This window comes from Tachypleus tridentatus, chromosome 1, assembly GCF_004210375.1.
Source record: "Tachypleus tridentatus isolate NWPU-2018 chromosome 1, ASM421037v1, whole genome shotgun sequence".
Classification (NCBI taxonomy): Eukaryota; Metazoa; Arthropoda; class Merostomata; order Xiphosura; family Limulidae; genus Tachypleus; species Tachypleus tridentatus.
The window spans coordinates 83,971,209-83,987,510 of NC_134825.1; the positions used below are offsets into that span (position 1 = coordinate 83,971,209).

At 31.4% G+C, this 16,302-nt stretch overlaps 1 protein-coding gene across 2 annotated transcripts in view; it reads left to right on the forward strand.

Annotated features, from left to right (window-relative positions):
* Positions 1–1,910: 1,910 nt before the first annotated feature.
* The window catches only part of LOC143254102 (WD repeat-containing protein 11-like), an 89,119-nt gene continuing 74,727 nt past the window's right edge, over positions 1,911–16,302 (forward strand). Inside the window, exons 1-3 of one of the 2 annotated variants that reach the window (XM_076508880.1) lie at positions 1,911–2,170; positions 8,950–9,019; positions 16,053–16,094. In XM_076508880.1, the coding sequence (XP_076364995.1) occupies positions 2,079–2,170; positions 8,950–9,019; positions 16,053–16,094 (204 nt within the window). In that variant the 5' untranslated portion in view covers positions 1,911–2,078. Of the gene's footprint in view, positions 3,198–8,949; positions 9,020–16,052; positions 16,095–16,302 lie in introns of both variants that reach the window. The other variant, XM_076508890.1, reaches the window with a different exon arrangement.

Sequence of the window (16,302 nt, forward strand, 5' to 3'; positions counted from 1 at the left end):
ATACTATGGAAGTTACAATTGTCGAAATAAGGTAGATATGGTAGGACAGATCCAAAAAACTATCAAAGAGTGGTTGTTTATTTCCAATAGTAATTTACAGAAAGAAAAAGGCAAGCCAAAGTTTTTCTGTTGACTTTTAATGGGTGGTATCTCACGCTAATATCTTTTCCTTACTGAAAACATGTGAATGTTGCATTAAAGTGTTCTCATTGATTTAACAACTTCGATCTCGCATATGGATAGTGGTAAGTTTAGATGGATGACTAAGGCATGACTAAGACTGCTTTTGGCGCAAATGATGGCTTATAGGAATCATACATCATTCCATCTGGTCTGTGTAATACATCAGATACTTTTAAGTGACTGAAGGAGTTTTCACTGATGTTATGTTTATCTTGGACGAGTCTCCGATTTATTATGTTATGTATTACGATTTCAAATAACTGGAAATTTGAATTTAGATTTAGAAGTTAATTAAATGTTAAAAAATATCAAATTTATAACATACAATACCAGCCATCTTGAGAATATATTTATACTTGCCATGTATGTTGATGGTATATAGAACAAAAAACAGGCTGTTCACTGAACATACTGATGTTCAACAAGGAATTGGAGGTGATGTTTAATTCTACCCGATGAGGAGAGGTCCCTCAGTGTCCGCTAAAGTATATATAGAGCATGAGATCAACATTGATCGACATTTTTAAACATATCTGGAAATAGTTTAGGAAGGTGGCACGAAGTACTGTGGCCAAAAAGTGAATGTTTCAATGGGGTAGACTTAATGTTGAGCCACTGGCAGGCTTCAGTAAGGAACATTTTTATCTTAAATACTTAGACATTTATTTTGAAAATTCCACAGTATTGAGCGACTTCTTTTGCTTCAAAGAGAGGGAGAGAGAGAGAGAAAAGAAATAAAATCTCATATTAGGTAAAATATTTTTGATATAGCCTTCGAGATTCATTCTGATTCTAATATTAAAAAAATAATAATAACGTATTTTCTACCACTCATAAGTCAGCTCATTATAACACCCTATGTGCATTATATTGCATATAACCTAGCATAGTCTAGTGATTATTCCGATTGATAGGCAATTTACAGGTAGCAGGTTTGTATCCTCATCATCAAACATGCTTGCTCGTTTAGCCGCAAGGACGTTAAAATGTCACAGTCAATCTTACTATTCGTTGGTAAAAGAATAGCCCTAAATATAGTGGTGGATGGCATTGACTAGCTGCATTCCACCTAATCTATAAATGTTGGTAAACATTTGGACTGGGTAATGAAGAAAACCATATTATAAATTTCCACTAATCTATCACTGCTAAATTAAGGACAGTTAGCGCAAACAATCTTCGCGAAGGTTTGCATGAAATTCAAAACAAATAGACAAAATTACACTGAATGAATTTTGAAAACAACGTATTCTACTTTTTTACTTCTAAAACAGGTTCTTATATTATTGTTCGATGGTATATTGAAATATCTGACCCCGCATCTCTTTCAATGATACTATTTTTTGTTATAAAGTTAAAACATTCTATGAGAACTTAATATGTATATCTCAATTTTATATGTAGCCGCAGTAGCTCATTTGTAACTAGGGATTTTTTTTTTCCATTTCAATAATCTCATCAGTTTTCTTGCTTGTGTGTGTGTTTTCTTACAGCAAAGCCACATCGGGCTACTTGCTGAGCCCACCGAGGGGAATCGAACCACTGATTTTAGTGTTGTAAATCTGTGGACATACCGCTGTACTAGCGGGGGGCAGTTTTATTATTTTAATTATAGTGATTAGTGATTACTCTCAAAATAAGTTCATTGGATTATCATTATGAACCATATAAAAGTTTGCAACTTTATTATTTTCTTTCAAATTAGATTTAGAAATTTTAAACCACGAGATGGCAAAACGAGTCTAAAGTAGACACTTGTAAATAAATACAGAAAATTGAAACTGATTATTTTGTGTCTTTTCAGTTGTTGATAGTATCTTAACCCAAATTTTGTATGAAGTTTTATGTCCAACGTTATTACATCGTAATAAGTGCAAAATTCTGATAAACAATTAATGGATTCAAATGCAACCCCTGTTATTCAAAGAGTTTCTCCTCGATCTGCAACAGGAGCATTATCACCCTTAAACAAAGGTGCAATCGATTGGTGGGTGGACGTTTTTTCTTTCTTTAATTTAAACATAATTTATAGTATTGTGGGTTAAATTGCATCATAAATAGTGTTATTTAAGTGAAGGTTGCGTCTGTTCTGCTTTAGTACTAGTAGAAATACAATATTTGTCAACAGGGTGTTGATAATGATGGTATCTAAGTAAATGAAAAATGAAACGACTATTTGTACTCTGACCTAAGCAAGGTGTAACATAAAACTCATTTGAGAGCACGGTGTTAGCATTCAGCTGCTGTAAATGGTGTAGAGGTACTTCTCTTGCCATGAACCTGATGTACTATTCCAGATGCTGCCTGGTTATGGACTGGATGATTTTTGTCAAAATGCAGTTCACCCATTTTGCTGGGCACTCTCATTCCAACTATCAAATGTTGTTTTCCAAGTGGTGCAATTGTTGTAGCTGGACCAGCCATATAAATTTTTACCTGTGAACAGCCACCCTTCTTCTATCAGGGACTAGATTATTCATCTCCAATGCCACCTGGCTCTGGACTGGAGTTGAGCTGCTACATTACTATTTTCTGTCGTACTATAGCCTGGTTACTAGTTCCATGGGAGGGGACAGATGTTGGTTTTTTGGATACTTGCACATCCATCCTTACAATGGAAAATCTTCCCTTCCAGTTCCTGTTTCTGTAGTGAATGGTAGAGGACCCTCTCCTACCATGGGCTGGATATTCATGTCAAAATATTGTTGGTGTAGGATGAGATTAAATTTTCTTTTACAGCCTGCCATGTTCTAGTCACTCTACATCAGGGGTTCCTTTATTATTTTTTGGGTTCCACCTATGATTCTGCCTTTATTTTGATGCATCATGTTCACGGGCAAAAAGTATACCTTGCTTAGAAGTTGTGCAGTCTCCCACAGATGTCTTATGTACTCCTTGTTCACATACCCCATATGCTTCATTTGAGTGCTTTCTGAAGGGAGCTAATCTAGGTACTCTTAATAAGAGTACTTCCACTAGGACTGTATGGGATTGTAGCTATTCTGTGAGAGAAGGTAAGATATTATTGTGGACGTTATCACACACTAAAAGTGTATTTCTGATAGATTCTTTAAATTTCATTTATTTTTATCTGAGTGAAAATTTAGTTTTTGTAGTGGTTAGTTAAGTAATATTAATAGCTTCTTAGTTTATTATGTGTTAAAACCAAATATTTGTTGTTTCTGTACAGCTTTAATCATATTGGTGTATTTATGTTCATCATAAAAACAATGAAAATTTCAGGCTTATAATTCCCATAGTCTTCTTTGAGGAAGAATATGTTGTGACACTGATGATAAGAATGGATGGTTTAATACAAAATTTAATTGTTGTTCTGTGTCATTATCTTCTGATCTGTGAAACTTATTTCTTTGTCAAATTAGTTTTATATTATTTTCTTCTGCTACTTTATAATATATGGATATATAAAGTATTATAAATAATTATAGAAGCAGTGAATAAAATAGATATACTGTGTAAATATTGTTAAATTATTCCTTCTCTTTTCTAAGAAAATGAACTGCATCAGAATATAGTGTGTGGTTTACAATATGATTGACATTTAACCTCTCATAAGAGCATAATACTTTTAAAGCACTTATTGATCCAAGGGCATATGGGAAAATTGAAATGTGCAGAAATTCAAGTTTTGGTAGGTAAAGGTTACTCTCTGCAACAAAATTTCATGTTTCAGTAGGAGTCATATGGAAATTGCATTTGTGAGAATAGTACTGATAATAGAAGTAGTTTGGATAGAAATCCCAGAAATTTCAAATGCGATATCTAGTAACTCAGGATTTGCATTTGAGTGATAAACAGTAATCTTTTGGAGATCTTTCCATGGCCTGATTTTAAGTACAGGTGTGAATGTTGCCTTTTGTATGTTAAGATACACCTTAGTTGAGAATGGCTTCAATGGATATGTAGTTGCTAAGAAACCACTGCTTGAAAGTGATAACCAAGTCAAAAGACTGAAATGGGCAGTAGGTTTTAAAAAATGGAATGAGCAAAACTGGCAGTAGAGGATCTTTATAGATTAATCCAAAATCCAGTTACTTGGCATCATTAGTGACAGTTTGTTTAAAGGCAGAGAATTAAAAAAACAAACATCATCACAATCAGTATACATTTAAGGTGAAGCATACTTGGGGATCAATAAAAGTACAGGCTGCGTCTCAACCATGGTGATAGAGGCATATACAGATATGGTAGCACTTTGACTGCTAATGGTATAAATAGATTTTTATGCATCATATTATTCCCTTTGGAACAAGACCTGTTAGGAAAATATTCACCTTTCAGTAAAACAGTATTTACCATATGAATGAAAAAAACAAGTCAATGGAATACTCACAAATGTGGCTCAGGCTGCATAGAATCTAAATGTGAATATTATTAGGATTGTATGGGTGTATGTGGAAAGTTAGGTTAAATGGGAACTAAATAACTTGAATGAATTGTGGAGGTAATACAGGGTTTTTGGGATACCACACATTCAGACACAGAGTAGCTTGATCTCTCATGCATCTGCCTATAGTACTTGCATGCCACTAGCCTTCAGCTAAATCTAAACTAAAAATAATGTGTTTAATGTCATACATTCATGTAACAATAGCTCTTTACAAATACAAGTGATACAACTTCCTTGTACAGTAACTACCTCTAAGCATTTTAACACGAAGTTTCTTTATTATTTACTTCAGCATTGTCTCGTATGGATGTGTTTGAAATGTGTTGATTAATTATGAGATTTGAGATAATTTATAAAACTCAAATTTTATTGAAGTTTAATTGTTTCTTTTTAATAGAGAATAAGAACAATATTTCCTGCTTACCAATTATGAATTCTCAGGTAATGGTATCTTTGTTCCATGATGGTGATGATGTTACTAACATGGTAACTGTTTGTACTGTGGCTACTGGAAGCTCATTGTCTGTGGAGCAAATGATAGCCATTGTTCAATGAGTTATGGTTTCCCTTATGCATACAGAACTTTCTTCTTCCACACATTTGGCTAATGTTTCTTCTCCATAGTTTGGATTTGATTGGGATGATGATTATTTTGAATGGGTGTACCCTCACCAGAATTTGCTCTGGGTACTGCTCTATCAGTGGAGGAAATTACTTGTCCTTCTAATCACCTTCTTAACATAATTTTGCAGGTATTTTTTTTCTCTCTCTCTAGTGTCTTTCGATTCCTTCCATTCTTTACTAAATGAAACCTGCATTCAAGATTACTTTGCCCTCCCTCCTTCTTCTCTTGTTAGGGTCTATGTTGACTTGTTTTTGAACTGTTGCATAATCATATTAACATGCCCCGTCCTCTTTACTTACTTGACTCTACTGGCCTGGCTTACAGCCATTCATTGATTCCCAGTCCTTGTAACCTCTTTTTACTTGCATAAGGTTGACCCCTTGACTTCTGTTTCACTTTCTAGTGTTAAACTTTCATGTATTACACTGTTTTTCTCACCCTCCTATGTTATCTCTTATCTTTCCACCTTATTTCTGAGGCACTTCTTTGTACTCCTGAAGGGATTTTCTGATGAGGTTCATTCTCTTATTTTTATCACTTGGGACTATATGACTACTTTTATGCCATTTCTTTTTACTTGGTTTCCTGATTTTAGGATGTTCTTCTGACTAATGTTTGCCCACCTCACTATTATGTGTGTTATTGTCATTGGACTTTTTTGTTGTCTAGAAGTTTTTAGTGACAATCCTTAATCTCTGAAGACCAGATCTGAGGTAATCTGTCATTAGTTCTTTCTTCTTCACTAACTTTTTTATTGTCTGACCCCCATGCTTGTCTAGGACCTTAATGTTGTCTTATGCATACATGATTTGTTTGACTGTTGGCTCCTCATTCTTTTCACCATCTTTCTGTGAAGACATGCTTTCTTGTTCTTCTTGCTTGCAGTAGCCGTCATTTGGTTGTATGTGCTATCGATACTTCCTGGTTGTACTAGTACCTGTTGTCAAGATGTGGTGTTCTCTAAGACCACAAGAGGTAACATTCTGATATTAAATTTGCTTAGTTACGTAATTCAGATGATAACATTCTATAGACTATCATGGAAAACATTGGCACAAAGAAATTGACTGCCCCCTTCTTTGGCTTCTGCTTGATGCCTTTTCAAATAGGGTTTTGCAATCACTTACTGCACTGCCTCTTGTAAAAAAAAAAAAAAAAAACCTTTCAGATAGGTATTTGATGGAAACTTGAACACTTGTTTAATTCTTTCCAATATGAATTCTCTCTTCCACCTTCTTCAAATAGAGCACAGGAAACTCTTGCTATTTATCAGTTTCTAGCTACTGGGGTGTAGAACCTTGAAGAGTTACCCACTGATTATGTAGAGTACAGTATGGTGGGAAGTAAAATGGTGGTGTCTGTAATGCATCTCCCTCAAACAGCTAGTGTGCCCTCCTTCTGCGGTAAGATGGATTTGTCATTCACATATTGATGTGTTTAGTCGAGTCAAGGTAAGACACACACAGTAAAGTCTAATGATGCTCTAACAACACAGTAATAATTGAATTAAATATATGACAGTTAAAACTGTATAGGTGACAAAAGTATAAAAATTAAATAATAGGTTGAACAATTACAAAGTTTTTTAAATTTTGTATTAAAAGATAAATGATGTTTTAAACAAGTGCTCTCATCAGGTTTTATAGCTTACAGTAAAGTTATAATTCTTATTCTAATAAAAATATTAAAAAAAAAACTTGGCTACTGTTCAATCTCTTATTTAGTTCTTCTTGACTCACCAACCTTTTGTGTACTGGTGTTTGTTTAGTCATGCAAACATTGTGCCTATCCCTGCAATACTTGGGGATCTCTTGCCTTTTACTCTCTTCCCTTTAGGCAAAGGGTATACCCTAGTTCAGATGATGTGTTTTCCATGGGTGTGCCTGTACTTACCTCATACTGTCAGGTGTAACATTGCATGGCCTTTCCCTTTGGAGAACATTTTAAGAAGGCAGGTTATCTAGGTGTAATGTTTAATCTTTCATTTCAGTGTGGGATTCTAGGTATTTGGTGTGAGGAGTTCTTGTTAGTTAACATTTTACTTCTCTGAAAATGTATTTCTGATGTATATTTACTTCAACACACCTTTACACTTATCCTCCCCGCTTCTGTTGCACTTTGTTCTGCCTTGTATGAAATTAAGTTATTTCAAGTGCAGGTGCTTAGTGACTGTGTTAGGATGTTGTATTGTCTTCCTATTGGTGAAGGGCTATCTTTACGTGATGGTATCATCATATATACACTAGCACAGTTCACAATAAACACAATTTTTAGGTGGGAATGAACTCGAGACTAATGGTGTACAAATCTTGTAAGCAGATGCATGAGGTTTTAAGCTATTCTGAGTGTAAGGTGTGTACTTATCATAAATACATTTTTAGGTAAAGAAAATATTAACATTTGGAATAGCATTTCACAATTATACACTTAAAAGCATATTGTAATGTTAAAACAAGGTATACTGCTAATTTTTTCTAAAGCAAATCCAATAATTAATGTATTGTAAAACTTTCTCAATTTTCCTCTGTGTTTTTTGTAATAATGTATTGTACTAATGAAAAATTGATTATCTAGTCACAATTACTCACTGTTTGTGACCATGATTATTAAATACCTGTGTATGTGTATTTCCATGATTATTTGTAATGCTGTTTACATGAAGGGGGTAATTTTAGTGGGAATGAATTAGCACTGAGTACTAGGCTGGACAATTTAATCAATCACTTATGAGCAGTGATTACTTTGATTAGTGTCATAAAATTGGTTGCTTATTAATAATTTTCATTACTCGACCAACTGACCAGTCACAATCTCCATTAATTGATTATTTTTATGACAGTTAATGGAGATTGTGACTGAAATAATTATTTTCAAAATAATCAACAAATTGAAATCAAGGTTTCTGATCATTACTATTTTCGATTATTCAATTATCTCATTAATTGAAATATTTTGCATAAACTTGCTCTCATGTCTTTATCATGGTAAATTTATGGAGGCTATTATAATATTTAACTGCTATCTAGGAAGGAAGATAATTAGCTGAAGAATCATCTGCAAATTTTGTTCTTTTAATGAACTGCTGACTAAAAGAAAAACAAGCTGTTTGACAACATCTGGCAACAACTTTTTTCATTTGTTTGCAACAAGGTTAGAGAGAAACATTGTACTGATAAATTAATGGGGCCACTGATTAATATGTAGCAAATACAACTCCACTGAGTATTTAGGGATATATACTGATTCATATTTTTATGTTACTGTGTTTTTAAATTCTAGAGCAATTTTAAAACCACAGGTAGGGTGCATGTGTGCATAGTTGTCCTATAGATATTTTGAATATCAGCAGTAAATATTACAGAAAATTATTTCTACTGGTTATATGTTTGTGTGCATATATATTTATTATTCTGTTCTAGCCATTATTACTAAGAATTTACTAGTGGGGATTGTCACAATAACATTTTCAGAATATAAATGATCATTGAATAAACAATAGCATTTTAATAGTATGGTGTATTGCTATTTCTGTATTCTCTTAGACTGCCTGATATTTCTTTTATTTGCATCAAATGTGTTTTTGACAAAAGTTTAAAGATTTTTTTGAGAGAGATTAATAAAAACATCTGACATTGTCGTTCCCAACATATATTTCAATATCTTCAAGTTAATGGTTAATTAATTTCAATTTAATATATTGTGTCAACTCACTGTTAATTTTCTTTATCAGGGGATGGCAGTCTTTTGTTGCATATGGTTGCCACAATTTTGTTGTTGTTGTAGATACTCAGCATATGAAGGTATGTTTGAAGTTATCTTTTTTTGTATATTTATGTTTTTGTAAGTAAATATTTTGTGTGTTTTATTGAAGGACTCCTTCATTATCCAGTTTAACTTTCAAGGGGGTACAGAAATTTGCTTAGTGGGTGATTATTGGAAAAGAAAAATGTGTCCTTTAGGGAACTAAGACTAAAAGCATGTAAATAATATATTGATGCTTTTGGAAAAAATATTGAATTCCCATTTTTCACTGTCCTAATGTTTATCCATTTCACTAACTTACTCTCTGAATTAAAAGTAAGATACTAGGTATTTGTATTTGTATATGTGCAACTGATTCATCAGGTGGAAAACAAAGTTTTATAATAAATATTAAAAATACAGTAATATAAAAAAAATACATCTAATATGGACATTTCAGAATTTCCTTAAATTACATCATCAACATTAATATCTCAAAAAAAATTCATGATATCTGAACTGCAAAAAACAACATTAGAGTTGAGTGAGTTTTCAAATTCATTCAAAAGTTTAGAAAGAACAGATTTAAACAGTAACAACTTAAAAGAATCTACAATGAAACTTGTAGCAACATGTATAATAAATAACATTGTTCAGAGAAACTGTTATAGGAAAAAGTCTAAATACAAGTATAAACAATGTATCTTTAAAATAATAATAAATATCAAATAAAACTGCTAAGAATCTAGAATTTATTACAACAACAGAACAGTTGATGTTATTAATTAGTGTTGGGTGATTATTGAAAATGGAGAGGCTTTCTTTAACACACTTCATAATCTGTGGTATAAGAATCAAGAATGTTGAAGTTTTTTAGAAGTATGGTGTGGTTGTTATTCTCACTGTGCAAGACTTGGGGGATTAGAATTTGGCTTTAGCAAAAACAATAACTATAGAAGGCTACGTTCATCAAGGGGCACAGGGGAAGAATATAACTGACAGAGCAGGAGATATAATAAAGAACCCAGCAGAGATGCAGTTTTTGTGGTATATGTAGGGTCTCATGATGTAGGGAAAGGTAGTTCAAAGGAGCTAATTAATAAGCACAGGGAGTTTATTAAGGTATTTAAAGTAAAAGACCATAACTTAATTTTGTCAGGGATACTGCCCAGAATTAACTGTGGGGATGAAGTTGTAAGTCACTAGAGCTAAATGCGAAGCATAAGTTAATATGTAAGGGTGAGCATATTGGCTAGTGTGGGATCAGTTCAGTAGAAGGAAGCTTTTTGGAATGGATGGCTTACATTAAAATAAGGTAGGGGCTGACTTGTTTCCTAAGGCCATTAACTCAGCTGTAAGGAAAGTTGTAAATTAGGACTAAACAGTGATGAGGGCTATGAAAAACTAAATATGAAAAGGATAACAGGTGGAGAAAAGTTTAACATAGGAAATGATTATAGAAGGAGTTGTAAGGATAGGCATAATTGTTACTGTTGTAATGCTAGAAGTATAAGAAATAAAATATGTCACTTTATAGCACTGGTAAGAGTGGAGGATTTTGTTACAATGGGAATAACTGAAACATGGTTAACTGTAGGTGATTTTGATGACAGAAGTTTCTTAGAAATACAAAGTTACAGACTATTTAATCCCTTACCTACTGGGACCATTTTGTATTATCATGAGTGCAAAATTGCATTTGTGAATTTAAAAAAAAATTATAGATAACTTTTATTGGTTTTCTTATTTTATTTTTGTAAATAATAGCAACATTCAATTATTTATACTAAATTGTATTGTTTAATGAAGTTTGAAGAAAAATATAATGAAAAATGTTCAAAATATACGGTTGAGACTATAAATAAGCAACCAATGAGGAAAGTTGTTTTTCAACATTTAGAAAAAATATTTTCTTTGCAATTTGGGTCTGGTTTTGTCATTTTTGCTTGTTGTCTAAACCTTTTTCTAGTCTATTTTCTTCATAAAATAGTGTATGGCTGTGTTAAGCTTCAGTTGTAAAACTCATAGTCAACCCTAGTTGAAGGTATAAATTTCAGTGCCATGTTATTCCAATTGCTTTATTTCAAGTTTAACAAATTATAGGATGATAAACAAAGCATGTGACAAAACTTTGTTCTCTGGATTTTACAATATGGACATGGATGGTGCTTATTATAGTAATTATCACTTTATTAACCACCACTAAATACAATTTTACATAGTATTTTTTTTTATAAGCCTTGGAAAATTTGCTTCTGGAAAACACTACATGGGATGAGACTTTTATTATTTTTCTATGATAGCTTAAATCATGGTATATTGTATATCAATTTATATTAATTATTATATAGAAAAAATAACTCAAAATAGATATATATTTTTAGGAAAAAAGTTGGTCCATGAATGTTAGGGTTATAGTCTCTTTAGTGGCAAGTGCATGATCTTTTTGTGAATTAGGCTTAGCATTTTGACCTGAGTGTTTGTGATTTTTATATTATTTTTGTCTTTAAATTAGCAAAATTAAGTTCAATAATTTAGAATAATTTTACATTTAGTTCATAATACAAATATTATTAAGAATTTAGAATTATAACTTTGTGTGATTTGTACATACTACTAGTACTATGTAAGAATTTTATATTCTTCATTCTTACCATCTTTACTTTGTAGAAAGATCCACACTTCTGTTGTTGTTGTTTTATACTTAAAACAGCCTGACATATGAAAATTTTATTTTGCTCTTTTGCAAAGTGTTTAAACTCAATGTACAAGTGACAACATTAAAACTTGTACATTTGTGAAACAGACTAAACATGTTGGTCTCAATAATACAGGGAAGCTGTTATACTCTCACAGTTTGGCTGTCAATATTCTGAAGAGCTTAAGTTTCAAATTCCAAATAAATCTTGCCTATAATGAGAGGAATGTGACCAGTACTAACTTTTTAAGTGCTGTAAGGTGATTTCCTTGTAATTTGTGGTGTATGTATTCTTTTGTAATCTCTTGTAATAGGATATATCATGTAACTAGAGTCAAGCAGTATTATTCAAACCACCTGTATGGTAAACTATTTCATACATTCACTAATAGTGATGATTAAAGTTTTGTCTAGGTAGTGAAACAATAAATAGGGATGTGTTGAAATAAATTTGTTTGAAAGTTTAAAGAAATAATATTCAAGTACTGAAAAGCCTTCTTGCTATTATATCTGCAATAATCTTCAAATTCACCTGTGTTGGAATGAGCAAGAGTGATGACTTTCAACAGGCATGATAGTTTATGGCAAACGTATGAAGTTCATGTTGTTAACTTCATGATTTTTCAGCATAATAAATAAAACTATGACTACAATGAAACATAAATTTGAAATAAAAATACATTTATGAAACAAAAATAAAATGTTTTTATATACATATATATATATATATATAAATGTGAAATCTTATTTAAAAATAGAAAATATTTGTTTATTGTTAAGTTTATTTAGAAATATTAATTTCAGTCTTGTATATTACTTGAAACTATAAGGAGAATACATGATTATTAAATATAGGCAAATTTTGCATTTTATGAACAATAGAACATTTTTAGAGATTTTGAAAGAATGTACTAAAACATAAAAAGTAATAAGTTTAAATTTGGAACAAATATAAATTTAGTGATCATATCCTATAAATATAATTTCCTAATGTAAATTTCTAGGATTTTAATGATGATAATGCAAATGAACTAAATTTATCAAAAGTAATAGGCTTTATGTTTCTTAAACCATGTGTTTTTATGGAAGTTCTTGGGAAATGCTAGATTTAAACCACAAGGGAAGAAGGTTGTTGGAAACTGTTCATGATGTCTTTCTTCACTAGTTATTCAAGAAATCTACTAGAAACAATGCTATTTTAGATTTATTGTTAACTTCAAATATAGAAATACTCGAGAGGGTAGAAATTGGAGAATATCTGGGTGCAGTTGCTCGTTGTTACATTTGAGGTTTTGTTACATATGGAGATAAGAAATAATGATATCTTGGTTAAAAATTGAAAAAAAACATTGAAGGGATGTAACAAGAATTATGTGTTGTGAATTGGACAGCTGAAGTATCTGGAGACACTGATCAGATATGGAAAATATTTAAATATTCAGGATAAACATATTTCTTATACAAAGAAAAGGCTGCAAATAAAAACCAGGTTGGCTCATAAATAGTATATGATATAAAATTAAAGGAAAGCATCACAAATTTAAGAATTTTAAATTGACTGGCATGACAAGAAATACAGAAATTACAGAAGATCAAGAAAGTTGGTGAAACAGAAAATTAGGACTCAAAAAAGGATGTACAAAAAAAGAAATGTTAGCTGAAAATGTAAAAATTAATAGTAAGGATTTCTTTACTTACTTTAAGTAAGGATAAACAAAATATTAAAATTGGGGTAGAACCCTTGAGGGATGATAAAGGAAGCCTAGCAACTGATGATTATCAGATGATTGGGTTATTAAATTTTGCTTTTTCTTCTTCTTTTTTTGCTAATGACATTTTAAGCAGTATTTCACACCTTGAACAGTTAATAAATAGAAATGAGATCAAACAAGATTATGCAATTAATTCTGAGCTGGTTAAGAAAAAAATAGGAAAGTTTAAAAAATGATAAGGCTGGATTATGTAACATTTCTTCAAGGGTTTTGAAAGAGGTTAAAGTTTGGATATGTAAACCACTTACTACTAATTTTATTCAGTCATTGAATGGAGGGCAGGTACCAGAGGATTGGAAGCTAGCTAATGTAACAGATCTTTTCAAGGAAGGTGATAAAAATTGTTCTAGTAATTACAGACCTGTTAGTCTCACATCAATTGTGAGAAATATTTGGGAAAGTCTGTAAAAAGATGCTTTGCAAAGTCATTTAACAATGTTTAGAATTTTATTGGACAGTGTTATGAAGGAAAGGGATCTTGGTATAATAGTTGATCAGTCTCTTAAAGCCATCCAAGTAATGTGCTGTTGTTAGTGGTAAGACAAATAGAACTTAGGTTATATTTACAGAAATATTGAATATAAGTCTCAAAAGGTTAAACTTTCATTCTAAAGATCACTGGTTAGGCCACATTTGGAATATTGTGTTCAGTCTTTGCTTCTTACCTCAGGAAAGACATTGAATTGTTAGAAAGGTCTCGGAGAAGGGTTACTAGAATAGTGCCTAGGATGGAGTGATTGTCATATGAGGAGAGGTTGAAAAAGCTAGTAGGGATCTAATTCAGGTGTTTCGGATTGTAAAGGGAATTGACAGTGTTGGTGCATCATCTTTTTTCGTATTTAACACAATTTGGCAGGGTAGGAGTCATTTTCAGCTAAGACAGTTTTATTTTTCTGATAGGGTGGTTGGCCTCTTGAATGGGTTGCCTTCAGGTGTTGTAGAGGTAATAAATTTAAGTGAGGTTAAGAAAACACTTGATAAATATGTAACTGATTAGGGCTGGCTTTAAGATTAGTTTTAAAATATCATTTTAAGTTTATTTAGAGGATGGAACAGTTGAGATGGACAGATAGGCCTAATGTTGTTCCAAAATGTTGTGTTACTTAATTTAATATGTACTAATTGGTTATTTTTTGTAAGGGAGGAAAACTTCAGTTAACCTGATGGTCTTTTAATATATTATTCATATTGAAATGTGGTAGTGATCAAACTAATAACTACAAAATATTGTTTTAAGTGCATTTAAGAAACTGATTTAACATGGTATAACAATCATACATATTTTTTGTAGTAACTTAAGGTTTTGTGCAGAATAAACATGCTGTTTTTGGGTTTTTTTAAGGGTGCAATTTAATGGCTAGAACATTCTAAATGGATCAAAAGGTTTCTTTCTGTCTTTTAATGTATTGTTAAATGTCACTTTAATATAGCTTATATTGTCACACAGATGAAATGGATAAAAGACAATTGCAAAAATACTGTAATCTGTATTAAGTGCTTTAAATGCAATATCAAGCTGTCTTAATATTAAAAGCTCATTTTGTAGGTAACTTTACTGGAAATATAATTTGAGGAAGTATGAAAAGTAAAACAATAAAAGAGATATAAATATGAAAAAGGTGAGATATTAAAACCAGTTTGTCAGGTACAGTAATATCAACTGCCAGATCATATAACCTTATTGTTATGAAAGAAAGATTATAAAGCAACATGATAGCACATGTCTTTTAACTTTTATGGCAGATGAGACTAGAAATACATTTGAAAAAATCACTGAATAAATTATACAAAGCAGTTCAAGAAGATTTTAACCATAGTGGTTAACCAGTATTTTGAAAATCATTTTTCAGATGTTTCTTTTAATGCTTCCAACAGCAGTAAAGTAGTACAAGTTCCTTGGTGATATGTTATATGTGTGAATAACATGTAAATAAAAATAGCAAGATATGAAGAAGATGGTACAAATAGATCAATAAAAAAATAAGGAAATAAAGGAAATACCACATTTTTTAAATAGATGTCTTGAGGTAAGAGGTGAAACAAGCAATTTATTATTTTAAATAATTGGTTGTTTTAGTTATATTTGATATATAGAGAGAATTCTAATGTGTTAAAGTCACATAAATTCTGTAAGTATCTAACCTTCTAATTGTTTTGTGTGGAGTTTTATCAAGTTTTTTTAATGTTAAGGTATGCAACAAAAACTGTTGTATTCATTTTTAAAATAAAATGTTGAAACCTTACCTGCACTGATTGCTTACTTTATGTATTTGTAATGGTCTTTCTTACTGATTTTACAAGTGGAAGTATTTGGAGGTATTAGCTGATTATAATAAAATGATACTGTGTTAAACAATCCATCAAGCATTAAATGATTACTGTTTTGCACTTTTAGAGAGAATCAGAATTTATTTGCCAGAAAACAATAAAACATATATTTTAAGAATTGGAAAAATATTTACAATGAAGGCTTGAAACATTTTTAGTTTCCTTACCCTTGAAGTTCTTTAGTCTTTCAAGCAGAATAAAAACACTTTAGTCAGCCTGCTCAAATATTTTTTGTCCTGTGTGTAACACCTGTTAATTTATCTTTTTATTTTTATTAATTATTTTTCTTTTCAGGTTTTTCAAACCTTGGAGAACCACAAACATGACATAGTAAAGGTGATTATATATCTAGTTTTTATAATTAACATGGTATTTATTAGTGTGAAATTCAGAATGAAAGTAATATGACTGTATGAGGTATGGAATTAAAACTTATAAAAATAATGAGGATAAGTACCAGGTATTGTAATTATAAATTGGTGTCATTTGTACTTCTGTCTTTCATCTATTTAATTTGAAGTTGTAGAGCTGGTGATATGGGTAG